The sequence below is a fragment of the Varroa destructor genome, unplaced genomic scaffold (assembly GCF_002443255.2).
Source record: "Varroa destructor unplaced genomic scaffold, Vdes_3.0 BEIS01000003.1, whole genome shotgun sequence".
Taxonomy (NCBI): Eukaryota; Metazoa; Arthropoda; class Arachnida; order Mesostigmata; family Varroidae; genus Varroa; species Varroa destructor.
The window spans coordinates 49,140,489-49,160,347 of record NW_019211456.1 but is presented as its reverse complement, the minus strand read 5'-3'; the positions used below and the strand labels follow the sequence as shown (position 1 = coordinate 49,160,347).

General features: G+C 40.2%; 1 protein-coding gene across 3 annotated transcripts; it reads right to left on the bottom strand.

Moving 5' to 3' along the window:
- Window positions 1-716: 716 nt before the first annotated feature.
- LOC147757080 (uncharacterized) lies at window positions 717-19,133 on the bottom strand. 3 transcript variants are annotated; one of them, XM_086984292.1, is made up of 5 exons: window positions 19,042-19,133; window positions 18,585-18,743; window positions 11,663-12,047; window positions 4,077-4,407; window positions 717-2,306 (listed from the first exon to the last, which is right to left on the bottom strand). In XM_086984292.1, the coding sequence occupies exons 4-5, from the start codon at window positions 4,262-4,264 to the stop codon at window positions 2,192-2,194; spliced, it is 303 nt and encodes a 100-aa protein (XP_086840418.1). In that variant the 5' UTR covers window positions 4,265-4,407; window positions 11,663-12,047; window positions 18,585-18,743; window positions 19,042-19,133; the 3' UTR covers window positions 717-2,191. The 3 variants fall into 3 exon arrangements, 2 of the variants coding, with proteins under 2 accessions (XP_086840418.1, XP_086840419.1); XM_086984293.1 differs by lacking the exon at window positions 11,663-12,047; XR_015324314.1 differs by lacking the exons at window positions 717-2,306; window positions 4,077-4,407 and adding an exon at window positions 9,797-10,334.
- Between the last annotated feature and the right edge of the window lie 726 nt (window positions 19,134-19,859).

The window sequence follows — 19,859 nt, the reverse complement described above, 5'->3', positions numbered from 1 at the left end:
AAAATTATGCATATTTAGTACGTCAATGGATCGCTAGCTATATTCACCTAATGAACTGGTATTATTGTTAGATCGGCAAACTAAAAAAAAAAAAAAATAGAAAAAAAGTACATCTAAATAAAAAGTTCACAGCGAGGTTACTAAGCTCCATCTCGGTAGTGATATCGGACGCTGCTAAATAATAATATAATAAAATGTTACGGAGATAGTTTATACTTTTTTCATCACTAGATTGTTATAAGTTGATATTAATTCATTGAAATTGAATCAATCGTTGTTAAATTCGAGCTGGAGTTCGGTATGATTCCCGCGCTGTTGTGCCTGTTATAGGTCGCCTGCAAGGATTAGCAAATAGGAAAGCGTTTTTGATAGCCATAACGACAACGAAAACAGTTATAACTTCGAAAATTTACTGGTATCCATTTGTTAGGGTCAAAACAACAATTGTAATTCTAATATTGATAATACCATGATTGTAACTTGTTTCATGCAAACCCTATGGGTTGCCGATTTCATCCCAGTATCGATTACTTTTCACAGACTAAATAGAAGTCAGGAAATAGACTCCGTTTATAGCTTATCGATTATCGGTACTACTAGCTACTTGAAAATATTGAGCCCCAATACGAAGCCAGTTTCACTCCCGTTTCGGATTTCTGTTTTTTTTTGTTTCTTTTGGTTTAACACAATAAAACAAAAATGGTATATTTCAGCGAAGATGGAAACTAGACTGGGCAAAATAAATATCGTAATCTCCGTAATATTGTCACACCGAAATGTCGTGATTCTCTATAGAATATATAGTTTCAAGATAACATCGACAACTAGTTGGTAAAAAAGAAATCAACTTACCAGAGACGTATGTATCAAGTGACCCTTTTAGTGTGAAATAAACTAAGTGATAGTTAGTTAACACCATTGAGAATCTTTCGGCAGCTTCTGGAGCAGGATCTTGCGATAGGCCCATAAGAGCGTAGCACTGATAGTGAAGTGAGTTTGCGAGTGCTGCTCCATTGGTTGGTGGGGTGAACAGAGCAGTACCCAGTGGGAGGTGGGTGACATAATGTTTCTGTTCTAGATATGGAACTTCTCTGGCGTTGAATAGTTACGTACCTTGCCATAGCCGCCAACAAGTACTCCTCTCGTGCCAAAGAACGATTCTGATTCGATAACAAATTCGAACCTTGTTTTGAATATTCTAGAGGATTTTCCACATTGAGGCCAAGAAATCTAATACGAAATCCGACATTAATCCTATCGAAATTAGTCTTATTAAACCTATTTTTTTTTTTGCAAAATTATTTGTTTGTTTCATGCTCGACTATGATTAAGGACGCACACTTTTTTGGAAGCCTTTGAACGGCGAAACGTTATCTACCGTTTAGGTTAACAAATAAATTTTATTTACATTCTTGAGAGCTATCAGGTACATTCAAGTAATTAATTTAAGGTAAGAAATCATACGAAACAAGCATTTAGACGACACTTTGTTTGCACCCGCATTCAATATAGGGCTAATAGATAGTCCTCTTCAAATAAATGCCGAATGATTAGGTAAATCGCTTGGAACGTGACCAGAGCACCTGGGGCAGATTTTTTATGTTATTTTTCGAGCTCTAATAATTGTTATTTCACTTCAAGGACCAGAACATAATCTTACCCTATATCTAGATGTGTAAATCGTCATTAAACGTTATAATGAAAATAATTAAATTTTGCTGTCCCTGTTTCTGTAATAAATTTTTAGACAATCAGTGTCCTATTTTTCTGTCTCCTTTGTACATCGTTTTCGTTTGGTTTCAACAGATTACTATAAACATGATTTTTAGCTATTGAAGCTCGCGATGGCATTTTACTAACCGTGTGTGTTTGTGCACGTGATTTGGTGGCCTATGATTTTCATCCTTCACCTAGGACATGGCATCTAAACAAGCTATTAAACGTTACCAAGCCTATTGGTCCGGGCCGACACTTGGCTATACGCAATAATAATTGTCCTTTAATTTTGTCGACTCAGCAGTGTTAATTAGTGGCTAGCAGATGCGTGATCCGCCTCTTGACCCCCGTTTGTTCAGACGGTGTTCTTATCGGTACGTCACGCGACGAATCCTTTGCAACGTTGTAACAACACGAAGAACCTCAGATCGTCAAGTATCGTCTGACTCGTAATTTGTTTAATCTGCTTTATAGATTATTTTGTCATTGTCAGTTTAGCTCGCCGTTCCAGGATTATACGTCGTTTCTGCCTGAGAAGCTTCACAGACTCGGCCTTTGTTGTCGATTTGCTTTCACCAGAAAAAGTATAGCTGTCAATCACACAAGTTGATGATTAAAAACCGTTTTATCCTCTGTGGCGTTTGGCAATGCCCCTGTATCTTCTAGGGGATCTCTGAAAATCCTTTATTATCTTTTATTAAACAAATGTGCCATAATCTTCATTGCAAATCCTATTTTCAACCGTAGACAATTACAGAAATGCAAATACAGAAGGAGCTACAACGTAGAAAAGCGCAGCTCGCAGGATACGGCGTGCCTAACGGATTTTCTCTAGACGGTTTTTGAAAACTCCTCATTTTTCTGCCAACTTTCCACACGTTTCTACCTCAAAGATGCGGAGGTTATTTCCAAGGATGCTTTGCCTCTGTTCCACTTTCTCTATAGAAGCCTACGTAGATCTACCTAATCTTTTTTTTTTTTTATTCCTCACCCTAACTCATGTGGCATTTACAAAGATTGCCGGCGTTTCCATGTACACTGACATTCACCTATGTCCTTTAATGAAACGATGATGCATGCTAATTTCCAGTACTTAACCTTTACACGACATTATATTCTGTTTTATTTGAAGTTGTAAAATATACCGTGGACCAAATGAGCAGCGGAACTATAATTCTATGGAACTATAATATCCCTTAGCTTATATTCTTATAATATCCCTTATATTCTTAGCTAGGTGAAAGACACGTATTTGAAGATATGAAGAAACAGATACAGTGTTCCATTGGCCTAAGTAATGCTACGTTTCTTATAGCTTCGATAGCCCATGTTCTGGAGCTGTGTCAATCAATAAACTACATCAATTGTTAAGCATTGTAATTTTTTTTTTACTAGATTTTTGAAGATGTACTTAAATAATTTTTCAGTATTTCCATGACACTGTGAAATCGTTATTAGAAAATAGGGTGTAACATCAAATGAGTATCACTTCACATATTTCAAGATCATATTCCGGTATCCGTTTTGTCTTGCTTTAAAGTAAGTAAGCAAACCACGTCAAGGCTTACTTCGAGGACAATTATACGAAGAGTTTGCTATTTTACATATAGCAGGATAGACCTGAATGGGTCCTGCTACTAAGTCTGAAGATTTCCTATGGTATGTAGACCGGGTTTCTTTGATGGCTAGTCCAAAGCAGCGATGTAGACTTTCTAAAAGTAAATATTTAATATCTTCGTGGCCCGAACTAACCAAAAGTTAGTGGCAGGCACCCTCTCCTGATCAAGGCTAACCAGAATCATCCAATCATAACAAAATCTAGTCAACTGTCAACCATGATGTCATTAGGAAAACAGAAGAAAAATTATTATTTTATATACATATATTTATTTTAAAAATTATTTTTAAGATTTCGCAGCGTTTTATGTGCCGGAATATGAAATGCTAAAAATTAAGTAACCATGGCTTAGAAACCTATATAAACACTATTTTTTTAAATTAAAACAAGAGCGATTCACATCAAGTTGAATTAAAACGGGATGCCTTTTAATATATTTTTGGTTATCTTACACCGATAGAATACTAAGAACTTGGACCTAGCGCAAAATGATATAGATCGGAAACAATAGTCGCAAACAACCCGCTGTTTGGTTTCAAGTCCTATTTTTTGAACTAAACGGGGCTCATAAGGACAAAGGAACGACAAAAGTACAATTATATAATAATCTTTGACCCCCTTCATTTTGGCAGTTTGGTAATTTTGGATAAAAGTTGAAGGGTGTTTTTTTCGAATTTCGAACAAGACAACGGTGGAGAAAACTATAGCTATGAAGCTATTAGCGAAGCAAATATTTACTCACCTGTACTGTTTTCTTTGCTTATGTCGAGTCGTCGTTTGGGATATCACGAGAGATAGGTATGGACCAGCGTTAGCCATTCCGCTGTGGTATGCGTCCCAGCTCCATAGTCCTCTTGCGTCCATGCTCGCCATCGCAGCCATAAGCATCGCCACCCACGAAGACCAAGAGACCCAAGAAGCCGTCAGCATAGTGCATGAAGAGCGAATAGCTCTGACCAGAAGATCTGTCTAATGACTACGGCTCACAAATGGCTCGCAAGTATTGCCCTAATTTCTTCCTCCATACTGCGCTCGAAGTAGAGATTGGAAGAGGCTTACGCAGGTGATGATGACTGGAATGACGCCACACAATTGTTGTCTCAACGTGAAAACGAGCGTTTTATGGTGACTTCGGACCTCTTTTTCGTGCTCGTTTCAATTGAAAACTGAGGAACGAGTGCACTTGTAGGCGGCAAGAGTCGTTTCAAAATATTCACATTATTCGATGTCAGGAAGTTGCATCCCGGAACGATCCTGGGTGTGTTTATTTACTAGACGGCTAGAATGAAGCTAGGGTTAATTTCTTCGCGAAAAATTAGAGAGGCGAGCAGGCATAAGACTATAAATGATATATGTGCACTGCTCTAAATAAAATACCTAAATAATACAATATACAGGATATATATATAATATTAAGGTTAACCGGAACTTGTATTATAGATATACATGTACGGACGCCGTATGTGACACATTTTTTTTCTCATTTATTTATTATCATCTCAACTATTTATAACTTGTTTTAAATAGCAGATAGCGATGCTCTCTTCTGCTTAAGATTATCCTGATTAATGGAAAGATGGAACGAATTGCAATCCCTTGCCGTATCGTGCGATGCAGGCCCTACATCTTATGCTGCTTCAAATCTTATGATAACATATGTGAGGAAGACTTAGTGCCTGATATTTCTTTACGTAACAGTTAATTTAGTCCGTTCTAAATGTACCCAACAACTCCAGGAATATGCAGCTTCTGAAAATTTCAATTCTAACTTATCAAAAAGAGTGACTTCCATTGACAAGTTGCGTGGAAAGGCCAGAATTAAGGCGCACACTATTTTTCTTCTGATTAGGCAGTTAGCGAGGGGTGCAGCACCTGTCTAGGAGCCCTAATCTACTTTGTTTTCTGGTCATTTTTTCAATTTGGAATAGGCAGGAACAAGCTGGCGTTTAGGAACGTGCGACAAATGCTAACTGGTTAGCAGGCTGTGCGGTATCGACTTAGCGTTGGCCTCTAGTGGACCACACCTTGAATTGAGCCGCCGCTGGCTTTACTGACGGGTAGATCATTTTGGTGGTTGGTTGAATTCTGTTTTTGTATTTGCTTGATATTTTATGAATATGGAATACGGAAGGGTATGGCCCTTGTTGACTGTAGTCCCTTAATTTAGAATTAGCCTAACCGTCTCTTGTGGACGGAGGATTACTACCACCTAAAAGCGGATTTGGTGCCCTTGTTAGGCGTTCAGGAAGCACTAATCGGGATGAGTTCTCGTGTTTGGGTCTCTGCGTTCCACGAAGGATATTCCTGGATAATAGGATTTTTCTTGATTGGTATACTTAGGTCGAATAAATAGAGCACTAGCGCCGTTCTAAAAAATTCTGTAGCGCTTCACCGTGGCGTGAGTATGCTAAAGAAAAAAAAAAAGAAAAACACTGAACTGGTTTTTACGCAAGCATACAAAAATATTTTTTAATATGTATTTAAAAATGTTTCTTGATGTTTTACCGAATGAATTAGAAATGCCTACATATACCCCCCTCAGTCTATTTGTAGCAGAGATATGTTTTTCACGTAAGCATATCAGTAATAACTGTAAGCTTCATTTACGTCATTCTGACGCCTATTTGTCTGCTTAGTGTCCCTGGTTGTTTACCTCATTGTCATCTGGCCTGCATAAATTCCAAAAATAACTGATAAATGGATATTTGTCTAGAGCAGGCGCTCCAAAGGTTGATAGGCAAGCAGTATTCAATCTTTGTGTAAGCCAACATAACGGTTCTCCTTACCAGTTTAATTAATGACAAAAAAAGAACTTCAGCCCTGAGATTAGGCGAGAGCACGTGATGAATAGATCGCACTCACTGCCTCCTTAATGGAAAGGGGCGGCAGACGAGACGACTTGGTACATTTTTAATCTTTCCGAAAAGTTCTTTTGTTGCGATCTAATAGAACTTTGGTGTTTTTGAAGTACCACAGTCAACCTGCGAACGCGACGATTACGAATAGTTCCTTTTTTCAATACCTTTTAAACTCTCATAGAGATTATATGGTATTTCGTTGTGGTTACCACGCCCTACTTCATTGTAGCAATGCTGTACACAGTAAAAAAAATGTACGTTCATAAATATACCTGACTGTATTACGTTTAATAAATTCTGAACAAATTCGAAATTTGGTATTTTCAAATGAAACTTGCCTAAATGGTCCATGTGTGATCGATGTAACTATGGTGAACAGGCCGCTTGTTAAGTGCTCTTCAGCATCGAAGAGATTATAGGTACGCATATATGCACGTCTACGACGTACACTATCGTGGGATCAATATGCTTAGAATACCCATAAAATGTCATAAAAACATCATAGCTTCAAACAGCCCTAATTAAGCCCTACATCTTCGGGAATTCTATATTTATTAGGTCGCTTAGCCTGTAACGTGGCAAACATTAATCTCGTATTTCGTTGTGTTACATTTTTACTGCATTCGAGATGCTCTTGAATTCCTTCAAATCTGAGACTTTTCACTTGGACAGCATCACTCGGACTTTTAGCAGACGAGTTGGACTGGGCCACGAAAAATGAAAAATGTTTAAGTGGCTTAAATTCCATCTTGCACTTACAGCCGTGGAGACAGCTCGTCGTATAAACCTTGTATTCGGTGAAGATACTATTAATAGAAGCACCATGAGGCGTTGCTCCAAGAAATTCTGGGAACGAAATATTTAACTAGGAAATGAGTCTCGTGGAAGATCTTCTACGATGATCTAAACGAGAATCAAGTACAGAAACATAATTCGATCTTCTCCTACATCATAACTCTGATCCATTCTTGCAGCAAGTTGTGCCTCGGTGATGAAAGGCATTTTCGACGATAACAGCAGACGGTCACATAAGTGCGACGGGGGATTACCTTAAGCAAATGAGCTGGTTAGTGGTCTAGAACAAATGTTGCCTAATGCAAAGTTCTATGAAGCCTTGATCGTCGATTACGTTTGTGTGCATTGTACACTGTACAAATGTACAGTCAAAATTTCAAGGAGAAACATTAGCAAACAAGGATCTATGTATTTTCTATTGAGTTGAACTCAATTCGCTCGTGAACCGGAATAGACCGGTCATGTTCAACACAATATCCATATCGAACTGATCGAAGATACTAAGGAAGACTTCTCTAAGCTAACACTGACAACCCGTGAAAGATTTGCGCTCGGATATTCGTCTGGGTGATGCCATACTTAGTCGAGTTGACTATACTTAACTGGGCTTCTTCTAGCTGGGCTTCTGGGGGCGGGGGCGGGGGGAATCGGAATGAACAATGACAGCGTTTCTACAATGACGTCGAGTTCTTGAAGGAACAAACACAACATATTATAGAGAAGTAGAGAACGAACATTTTTCTTACTACTGTTTTTTAGACTACTTAGCTACATCTTAAGATTCTAAATTTGTGGAAACACATTGAACATAGGTCTAGGTAGTATTTACAATTAAACTTATTAAGTGTCAAGTTAGCTGAATGTTTATAGATTACTACATAATGATATCAACTCGAGCAGGAAGCTCACTGTGAAGTGTGTGACTAATATGAATAGACACCGATGCTGTTTCGAAGAGATGATTTCGAAGCATTTGCGATAAGCAAGGGCGTCAATAAGAAAATTGTAGAGGTTAAAGTTGCGCGTCCAATACATAAATGGGAAAAGCACGGCGTAAATAGGAAATACGAAATCCTACTTTGCTTCTAGAGATCGCAGACTGGTACCTGGAAAACCAACATAGTCATGCCGACATATTGTGACGACATACAGTTCTTTACCAAATACATTGAGATCAACCTAGAGAATGAACTCTAGTGTCAACTGGACCTCTTAAAAATACAACGACATATTTAGAGGGGAGCATGCTTATGCACAAGTATGAATATGGGCTTCTTTCGTATTTATTTATTTATCTGGGACATTGTCGCAATATCTCTACGGCGCGGCTGTGTAACAGTATTATTTTAATTAGCTAAACAGAACGGCAACTTACTTTCGAATTTCATGTCTAGTCGAGGTTCTAGTTCTTGTGAATTACCCAGAAGTTTACAATGTTATGCATGGTTCTGTTTTTCCCACAGCCCGTTGATATCAAATGTGGACACTCAATACTAAGCATATCCGAGTATAATGAAAGGAAGTTTTCTCTTAACCCTCCCAAGGAACGAGGTTCAGGTGCTTGAGATTTTTTACATTAAGATCCTTGCAGACTATGTTCGCCCCATATGCGGAGATCGATGCAATGGTAAAGCTGAAAAGTTGCAGAGCGGTTAAGAAGGGCAACCATTCGAGGCTAGACATTGAAAACGTAATGCTTGTCTGCATTTTCCTCTACTGTGCTCAAAGAAACTGGATGTTACACATATAGATAACAGCAACTACAAGTAGGTGAATCAGTTAACGTGCGTTAGCAGTCTTCCAAAAAGATATTGCATGCCACACATCGCAGCTCCGCCACCTGGCTTAACTGTATCGCCCAGATTTCGGTCAGATTGACGGTCCGACCACCGCTGAGAAAGCGAGTGTTCCCGTAAATAATTAAGTCACCCACGTAGAGAGCAGGACCTTCACGATACTCCTCGATCCGCATGTCTTATCCAGTAGACCCTCTTGGAACACGACTGACGAGCACGAGAGAGGGCTTTAGCTATTGTCCTATAGTTTTTGAGAACGCTGGCAGTTCCGAGACCTCGGCATCGGTTATCACCCTGGAGTGTCGCTACCATTCAAGCATATTAGTGGAAATGCAGATCTTCGCGAGAGTGTTTAATGTTAAATTCCTTAGAGCGTAGTAGAAGACTACTTTCTCAACAAACTGCGCGAAGATATATTGCCCGGGGGCTACATGAAGTTTGCTTGATTCGACAAGTAAAATTTTGCATGCTGTATCAACTAAATGAGTCTTCAAACATCCGAATCCGTGTCGCTTGTTGGATATCGGATTATTCACACTTGCCAAGAACGCTTGTAGTTTTCTTGCCAGCAGGTACGCAAGAAATTTATGGCAACCCCTTTTCCTAGCGATTTTGCTCTATGACGTAGGCTGGCTTGGATCGTTGTTGCTATTGGAGATGCGAAGAACGAAGACATTCGTTGAACAAAGCGATCCAGCACGGCGCCAGCCGTAGAGCAGTTGGTCCAGCTGCTTCCATAGGGCATAGGCCTTTCTAGCTCGGGGATAGCTAGAGAAATGTACAGCATTTTTTCCTAAATATAAACATAATTAATATAATAAATAATAAAATATAATTGTTCTTAGTAGAATGGCCGAGGTTCGAAATTGTGATACAATCCGCGTCAGCAAGCAGCTACATGTATCGCTGATTACAATTTCTTTCTTGCCGTTACAGCCGTCACCGCTCAGATCTATGAGATATTCTTAAATTATCGAAATAAAAATTGCGCCTTTGACTCGAAAACACTCGTTTTATTATTAGTCGCTACTTTTTTTCCGTCAAATGTGGTCAGACAAATAGTGAAACCTAGGTGATCACCAGGATACTTTAGTGATAACATTAGTTGTTAGCTTGGCCTGTTACGATAAGCGAATTTGCATAGATATCGATGCATAAAAAATATATATACACGATTTAAAAAAAAATTTACTACATTTTACGTAAAATCGACTCTTCAGGCTAACAAAACTTTAGCTATATTTGAATTTTCTCTTATAATCAATTTTTTTCAGCCACTCACCCATCGACTGCCGAAGAGGTGACAAATACCAACTACACATTCAATATATATCCTTTAAAAGTCGCCAATTCTCGCTCTAAATCGGCTACTAGTGGCATGCTAAACCCGCCTAAATCTCCACCTAAAACCACTACTCTAGATAAGACATAGAATGAAGATCCTGACGTATCTTGTGAAAGCCTTGCAATGACAGGTTAACGTTAGGCCACCATAAAGAAAACGGCAAGTTGCAGGAGCAGAAGGGCCGAAAGAGAGAAACTGCAGGAAACCTATATTTGTCAAAAAAGAAAAACGAGCGTAGAGCGCATTATATGTAAGAATGCATTAAAGTTGCAGTGGGTTCACTTCAGCTGCTTTTAATGGTAAGGCTAACATGAAAAGCATCGGATGACCCAATCGACAATGATAGGACGTCAAGGATCGAGCAACGCGCTGGCGCTGACACCGAGCAAATAAACACATAAAACAATGAATCATCTATGCGGAATGAATGAAGAGCTACGCAGAAATCTTAGCAAAGGAAAATAACAGTTCGATAAGAAAACAAAAAAAAACACATGTAAAACTCGTAAAGAGTGCGTCCGTCGAAGACAAAATTGAAGTCTCAATCATAACGCTGTATCTGATTGCTAATGCAAGCTGAACGCGCTGATTGACGCTTGTGCGCGCACATGCAGCCATAGTATCAACTGCCATTCTATCCACCGGCCTCTATACCAAATCAACAAAAAAACAACGCCTGAGTTGATAAAAAGAGCTTATTGAACAAGTGCAACAAGGACAAGCCACAACCAGAGAGCCTGCAAGCTGACTGCTGCCTGCATCATCCCAAAGATGCGTCCTAGCGTATCGGCAGAAGCGTCATACGAACCCTTCATGTGGTCCGGGCAATGTACCCTCCCTAACAAGCAGGGAAATCAAAATTCGAAGAAATGATAGAGGATTCTATGTTAAAAAAGGGTGACGTTGATTACGATAACACGTGATTAACGATGATCTATTGAAGAACGATACTGCTATTTCGCATTATCATCGTACGTTAAAAGAAAACTCAGTCTGAATTCCTCTCTGCAGCTTGACTCGAAGTTAACGATAGACCCGACGTAGCTATAGGCCAAGCTAAATCTTCTATTAACATGAATCCAAATTGTATTTCCTTCGGTTATGGACGCTAAAAAAAAGCTTCAGAGAGTAGATATCATTTTAGTGAGAGAAACGTGGCTAATTTCAGCTCAGCTGATCTGTAACCACTTTGTCAAAATGTTTCGGAAATACAGAACACTGCGCGGTAAGGAAAGCTATTTACGCCCAAACGAATAAGTATTTATATGGCTAATTTTCTCTTTTTTCGAATCATGTATAGTTCGATACGCAGCGTCCTGCACGCTAGGCCTTCATCATTTTTTTGTGTTGTGTTAAACCACTTTCTTAATGACTGCTGAGATGCTTAACTTGAAAAACATCTCGTTTAACACCCCGTCCGTAAAGGAAGAATCAGTTAAGTCTAATGCATTGGACAAACATAAAAACGCATTTCATTCAGATCATGCTCTTGTTCTATTGTGCGACTAATCATGCAACCAAACCTATCACTTACTTGTGGGCCCGATTAGGTACAGCGCCTTTCAGGTGGAAGGGACGTCACTGCTGCATTCAGGCCGCTACGACTGAGTCAGCCGGCTAAAGACGCTGCGTTGCAAGAGATGCCATCGACAATAAGCGCGTGTACTATAAAAATTGAGCAGCTCACAGATGGGGTGCGGCTGTTGCGTCTCGTTCTTTTTTCTCTTGAGGCAGTTTTCTTAGTCATATATATGAGAAGCGGCTTTGCTTCAATACTACCATCAAAGCGGACTGGTCGGTGTTTACTGTCCCTCGCTGCAGCCATGATGAACTACGTTAGTTGACCGAACACATACATACGTTCAAGCGACGATTCGTCGGCCAACGGCAATTTGGACAGAGCGGCTACTGTGTACACCCTGAAAAAGCACCGGATGTACGGAAACATCGGTATCCTACCTGAAGAAGCGTCATATGTTAGACGGAGACAAGAAACCACTACTGCCAGCATTTCTAAAGTGGTGGCAGGGAGGAAGAGGGCTATATACGTCGAAAAGGCGCAGATTAAGGCGCATCTAAGAAATACAATAGAAGATTTTTCTCGAGTTCTCGCCGACAACATCTACAATCATCTAACGATAGCCACGATGAATTACTATAACAATATAATGACTGTTTGACGGATTCTCGTGCTGTCGCTCGAACGAGCCCATATATATATGTGTACACATGTACTATGTGTCTTCTTCGTATTTAGAATCAAGATGGGACGGCCAGTGCTGTGGACATTTACAGAGTTGGCTCCTATTCACAGATTGCAGGGGTGAATATAATGTATGGGTGTACAGGCATGGCTGAGAAGAGGTGATGGTCGAGTGTATTTGAACAGTATTCAAGTGTCGAAAAAAAAAGAAGGGCGTGTTGTTTGCTTAACTACCGATTCAACTGTCCTTATGGTCAAGCTTCCGCATATGGACAATTCGCTAGACACGAAAATGCTACTAAGGTCAGTATCGACACTGGCGTCCTGTTTCTTACACTGTCTTGGTTTACTCACCTTGACTCTTATCTAATGGCCACTAATATTTGGCTATCTATATTTTCAATTGTATTATTATTATAGGCAGAAATCATTTGTACGTTAATTTGTCGCTACGATGTAACGTGGGTGAACAACTTGAACGAGGTATCAGTCCGTTTTTCGATAAAACTATCAAAGCTCTGCTGCTTTTCTTCTTCTGCACGCGTTCGAATTTATTCTCCTGCGCCCCGCTTAACACAATAGCTGTTTTTAATGTTTGGCTAGAACATTTTGTCAAAATGACCTACTTCGTACTAAAGTTACCTATCCTTCAGACTAACAGGAGCATGGAGCTAGGGGCTCTTGGCGATAACGGTCGAAAGTTTATGAACGAGCATTGAAAGGCGAGAGATGCCTGACCCAAATATCATGCTAGGAATGTAAAATGATTAAAACATAGCGATCGCTATGCTTCGAGGAAAGTTAAATAGGGAAAATGGGAAATATTTTTTCAAAATGTTAGTTTCTTTTGGCATATCTTTTTTTCTTTGAGGTTAATAAAATATTCCACTTAAGATTTCTGTCTATTTAAGAGCTACCGAACGCTAGCAGAACTCAACCTGAAGCCTCTCAGGAAAAGGGTCTATGTAAACCCAATTCGCAAGTGAAAATTGTAAGGCGTCCTGCTGAGTCAGTTTAAGGCAGGCGTAAATTTATATCAATTTATTTATAGCAACGCGTGCACGTGGAGCCTTTTTCAGTTGTCCTACCCGGACATCTAATTCATTATTTTTTTTTTTATTTTTGAGTCGCATTTATAAAAAAGCTTGATAGAGGGTAGATTAAGTTAATAAGACATCTACAGTAATAGTAAAAATATAACTAATGTGTAACGCACATAATATCAAGCATCAAGAATGATTCAACACCATTTGACGTAAGTGACGAGTTGTCTCCAAAGTACTAATATTGGCATTATTTTAGCCATGTATGCTAATACTCTCTTACCTATCGCTGCAGCTAATGCTCGTTGGAGACAAAATTGCGGAAAGACGCATCTGTGGGCTCAAACGGACCCGAAAATATTCGTCCGTTCGTCCTTAGGTAAAACAGCTTCAATACTCGTATCTTGTTTACAACCTAAAGGATAGAGAGATTAATGGCACTAAAAAAAGCAAAAACCGCCAACAAGGTTTCTTCTATCCATCGATTGCGAAAAGCCTTCTTCTCCGATGTTACGGAAGGCCTCGGTTTAGGTTACTTTCATTGGTTCTGCCACGGTTCCGCACTTTGAAATGCTTTCCCCTCCAAAGCTTTAGTGGCTTTTCCTTAATACAACTTATCATCCACCGTGTCTCACCTGGGCAGGCCACAACCTTTACTTGCTCGGCGAGGATATCTCGCGATAACGTTCTAAACTTTTGCTGCTGTTGGAGCAGCGTCTATGGTCCTAGATATTCGTTAATGTAGATCACATGTATAGTATGTTTTGTCGCGCACTTACGTTTAGCATGGCGATGCAATGGCTTGGTATCAAAGAATTACTGAAGGGTTCTACTTATTCCGATATTTGCGTGTTTTCGCTGTCCTCATCGAACTTGACGCTGCCTGGTAGACGCGTCGATTTCTTCCACTAGATTTGGTCCGCAAGTGGATTAGGGCTGGCCCGGTGAGCTCTCGTAGCCTCCTAGGAACGCTCTGCGACCCGCAGCTACCCAACCCTGCAAGCTCACCACCATTACTACCGCAACCGCTACTCTCTACAGCTTAGCGACCTGCACGCACGCAGGCCAGTTGACCTACATACATGGCCACAGCTAGCGAAGCAGACTAGATTCATGCTCCCCGTTGGCTCACCCGGACACATCGTTCCAGTTTCTACACTTGCCCCGGCCCCTACCGCCGCTCCCCTCACGTCGGTGCGGCTGACGGCTTAGGAAAACGGGTAGTCCCCTTTTTGTCTTTCCACCAAGTCTCTTTACTCCCGAAACTTCGAGTTCTGCATTTTGCCCTTGCGTCTCTGCTCCTCGTCAGAAGAGAGAACGACTGCCAGGCAAAATGGAAAGAAAAGGCATTGTGGAAATACTTGGTGGGGTGATGACACTAAATCGATGCCCCGCTTCCCCTTGCCAAGGAAACAATGGAGAATACAAGAGATTTTGGTGATTCGGCCCTTCCGCCCACCACGCCAGGCAACCAGACATCTTGTATCCCTATGGTCCTTTGAATATTGGTGCTCCTGGTGGCTGTTCGCCCGTAACTAAATTGATTCTACCGTTACCCCCTTCCTCCCCACTATTCTAGTGCGCCTTCTTCTCCAATGGCTTTTTTTTGCTTTGGATTGTTCCAATGCCGTAATGCACCCTGCCCTTGTGAGAAAAGCATAAGAGGAAATAGGTATATAGAGAAGTATAAAGCAAGTTAAAATAACGTTGAAGTCCTCAGGGGTTAGAGACGACTAGTTGTCTATTACGCTTTGCATCTGCTAGTATTATGAAGTAAATCCAGTCACTCCTGTAACTTACATCGTCTATAATAATGGTGTGTGTATGTGAGTGTCACGTCAAGTTAATATAAACATTTTCAAAATATTTATATTACTATTATAATAGTATGAACAATTTGATAATAATATAATATATAGTAATAGCATATTCTTGCCGTGACACGGCATTTCCTTTTTAGCCGTATAATTCTTGACACACTCCAAAACCGGTGTTACATGTTACAAAAGTAGTAAGTGAAATATCATATTGGCGTGCGCATGAAGACCTAAATTTCTGAGGTGGTTCGGCTTAGGAAGATCGATAGTTATATATAAGAAAGGCTAGGGGAAAAATGCTGGCTGTAGGTGTCAGGAAAAGCCCGAGCAGTGTCTGTCTGAAAAGATCGTTGGTTCTATGGTGACTTGGCTTTTGTAGCCATTCAACCCACTCCTGTTCAGGTTCACAGTTTTGCCCGCTAGATTTTCCACCATCCTTAGAAAACATGTAAACAAGATAAAGCAGCGTCGATAAAAACAAATACGAAAGATAAAAGTTAGGGTACAAAAAAAGATAAAAACATTCTGAAAACAATTCTGTAGATAGTTCAGGTGAACAAATGGAATACCTCATTTAGACCCAACAAGGAAGCAGAGATCTGTTTTGACTGAGACAGTGTCAGATAAGCTACAACCCTTATCTATCCCTGCTGAAAGCTCATCAGGAAACAAGAAGGGTGTTATTGTTTTTGGTGAATAGAAAATTTGTATCGATTAAATCAGCACAATCGATAGAGCGCCAATGTGACGATTGCTAGAAATCACTGGGTCTGGTGTAAACTTTTTCTGGTATCTCTGCTGTTCGAGTATATTTTCGGAGTTTCTGCAACGCTTCAACGTTAAAAATTCCCTACATATCTTTTGTGGTTTCCCATTTTGGACAAGATTGAAACGGCAGAAGTAATAAACGTCAGCTGCGACGAAGGTAACAACGCGTTTCAAGGTCGGCGTCGGCGGTCACGTTTGAAAATTGAACGAAATGCAAGTGAATGAGAGGCGAGGAGCAGCCAATACTTAGGACAGATCGATAGATGCACACATATCGTGCATAGTAAAATTGTTCAATATGGATATTTTTTAGTTAGAAGAGAAACTGAAACACATATGCAAGACTTGTCAGAGTCATACAGAATGCTTGAAGGCATGAAGGAAATGAAGGTCTTCAAAGGGTTACAAGGCTGGACGGATATAATTTGGTCACTTCGCTGAGCTGCTTTCAGCGATACGCAGCAGGAACGAGCTACGGGTCTGTAAAGAAGACAGGTTAATAGCCCGCTTTGTGCCACTTCGATGTCGACACGAATTTCTGTCAGTTTCTAATTTCGATCAGTGAAATAGTCTCTGTGTAGTTAGTTGCAAGTTGTGGAGTAACCACCAAGTAACTCTAATGACAGACCAAATTGAAGAACGATGCCTGCCTTGCTCCTTAGCTATGTGTTAAGCAACCTTATTAATACCATATATAAAGTAGCACTTTATTGCGCGAAAATTGTGCAAAGCTTATGGTATCTCTAGTTCATTCTCTGTTCTAGACAGTCAAAGTACTTACTTAGTGCTTAGTCAATGCACAATATTGAGATAGGTTGTCTTGAAGACAACAACAACAACCCTATAGTGTAGTTCATCTCACTTAGGTCACTGGCTCAATTTCAAAACGTTAATGACTGCGTGTGATATTCTGGGCAGCACAATATCACACGCAGTCATGCATATAGATCCACGTATTATTGCCCCCATTTGTTACAGCATCGCTACATGCTGGAGCTGCTAAAGCCTTCAATACGTTTTTTTTTTTTTTTTTTTTTCGTAGGTACCGTTAGAGGAACGACGACGCCATGATCATTCTCATTATCAACACCATTTCGTGTATCATTAGCGCATAGTACGCACAAACAATTTACCAAGTATAGATGTGTGTATATATAAACCCAGGCCATCACAAACAAGCAAACACAAAGGTGCCAACTGAATACTGCTTATACCGATGCAGTGTCGAATAATCAATGAACCGGTGCTAAATGAGGCGTCCGCGATCATCGTTCAGTTGGTAGCTCTTTACAGGAAACAAGGAACGAGGCTATCACAATGCAAGTATTGCATTACACTATAGAACATGCAGGTAGGGAACTATAGGACAAAATGACTGGCGAATCTGTGCAATACATGCCAGTTGATTCCTACGTAGGAACATAACGGACCATTGTAAATATATTTGCCCCTTCGTGATATGGCTTATTTCGTCCTTTGGATAGATAGTGAGACAATTAACTGATTATTCCCACGTGTATTGGCTTTATCTGTACCTAATTAAATATAATTCATTACCGATGACACACTTGCGTAGCCTTAGCGCATAAGGGTGTATTGGTAATTAAAAATAATGACACATGCCACTGAAATTGGGGAATAGACACTGTACGGAAACCGGACTTCGCCCCGGGCAAAACAGGACTTAATAAATGTTTTAAACTGCATTTTTTTGCATCATTAACAAGCAACTCATCTAAAAAAATTATACCAAACTACGCCTAAAAAGAGCCTTTTTTTGTCAACAGAGTGTTTGAAACTATCCGTATTTGTTCTTTGCTAGTTGTGCACCATTGGAATCTCTTATTTGTTTACATAGACATTTGTATCTCGACAAGAAGCCCCTAGTCCATACGTGTCTCAGTGTCCGATAAATTATATTCAATATACGCTGTAATGAATATATAAACTTCACAATAATCCTGTTCCTAGCGAGTATAGCAGAATTCGTAGTTCATTGAGAAAGAAGAACTTCAACGTCCTCGAAACCGAACGATACATTCATCACATATAGACATAAAAATCAAAATTAACCAAAATAGACTTTTTATTCATTTTAAACATAGCTAAATATCGGCCTTCATCGGACAAACTAGACCCGAAATTCTGCAGACATCATTTCGGGCAGGGTAGCTCAACTAGATCAGTCAAGCAGTTTACAAACTCTATGAGTTTACTAATTAAGCATGTCCATACATGTACACAATCATATCTTCTACTCTATGTTGCATGTTTCTAGCTTTCAGTATATATTGTGTAATTTCATAATTTGTGTAAGCTGAATGCAATTAAAAAAATCGCTGACCCAGGGGCATTTTTTATGATCAGCTAGATAACCCTTTAGATATTGGTATCGACACAAAATAGAATATCTTATTAGTATGCATAATACATCAAGTAGTCGGTCGCAGCTGCATAGGCCACTTGTGTTCCTCACATTTCTCATTGGATACGGTGAATTATCAAATTTATCTATGATAGTTGTACGCACGCTTCGGACAATATGAGAGCTGTCAGGTCTCAAAGAACAAGTATCTGGCATGTTGGAAAGAGTGTTCCGTTTGCCCTTGAAGCAAGCATCCATACCTGTCGTCGTTTCCGCGTGGCTGCCCCAGATCGGTCGCGCCTAACGCTTCCATTTATTGCGTACCCGTGGTCATCTGATGACGATGACGGTGGAAGCAGTGAACCGCGTGGTTTGACTTTCCTTCTATCTTAGTCAGTATCACCCATTCTGGCAGTCGCCTACCGAAAACAAACAAGTGGATAGAACATCAACAAGGCATTTTGCCAAGGGAACGAAAAACATCGCGACCGCGACTGCCAGATGGTAGGAATTATTCTGTACAGTATACATCTAACAGCTAGCTCCTTGCTTACGACCAGCTAGCTATAACATATCTATATATACAACGTGTGGTCTCTCGTTCCCTCAGCACCAAAATGCCCTTCGTGCACGTGATTTTGGCCCAGGCGGCCGCACTTAGTGTAAACATCTTCCCATCGAACGCCACTGCTGTACCATGCCATCGTCGCGACTTACCTTCATTTCCATCTTGTACACTTTTCTAGCTTCAGCTGAGCGACGACAGGGAAGCCCAAGTGCGCGACAAATATAGCTGCGCGACAAAGGGCGCATTCAAGCAAAATCCCATAAAAAGGGATGGGATCGTTGAGGGAGGGGATGAAACAGATGGTGAGGGTGTGGAAAAGGGAAAGAGCTTTATATAGCCAGACACAGAAAAGAGAGAAAGGGGTTCACGTCACAATCCGAACAGATATCCGCAGTCTGCCACCGTTTATGAATCGTTTGCCCGTTTATTATACTATTGCTTAATATCTGTCCTTTTTTTTTCAATATTCCCATATCGAATAAATACGCTGAGGTACTTAATAGATATTTGGAATATCGGCGGTCACGGATGTATTGTCAGACGCAGTTTTCAATCCTTGACATGTACATCAGCCACTTTCAAACCTGTAATCATCTTGTGGTTGAATGAACACAATTTGGAACTCATTCTTTCTCTAACGGACGTCGCATATATGTACATATAAAGTCAATTCTGAAGGCTATTTTACCCCGGTAATCATTCGCAGCTATTTTAAGGCTGCACAAGGCTTTAGTAAAACGGTGTCTGAGGATACCTTGAAAAGGAAAAGGAACACTTGAACAAGAGCATAAATTGCGGTTATGTTACTCCCACGAACTGCCTCTAGAGAATCAAGAGACGACGTTTCTGATCAGAGACAGTACCTGGCCACACATTGCAAAGGACGTTCGTTTTTCAGCGAAACCTTGGGTAGAAGTTGCTTTTTGCACCCGCCATATTCCTCAGACCTCGAACTGACGGACTACCT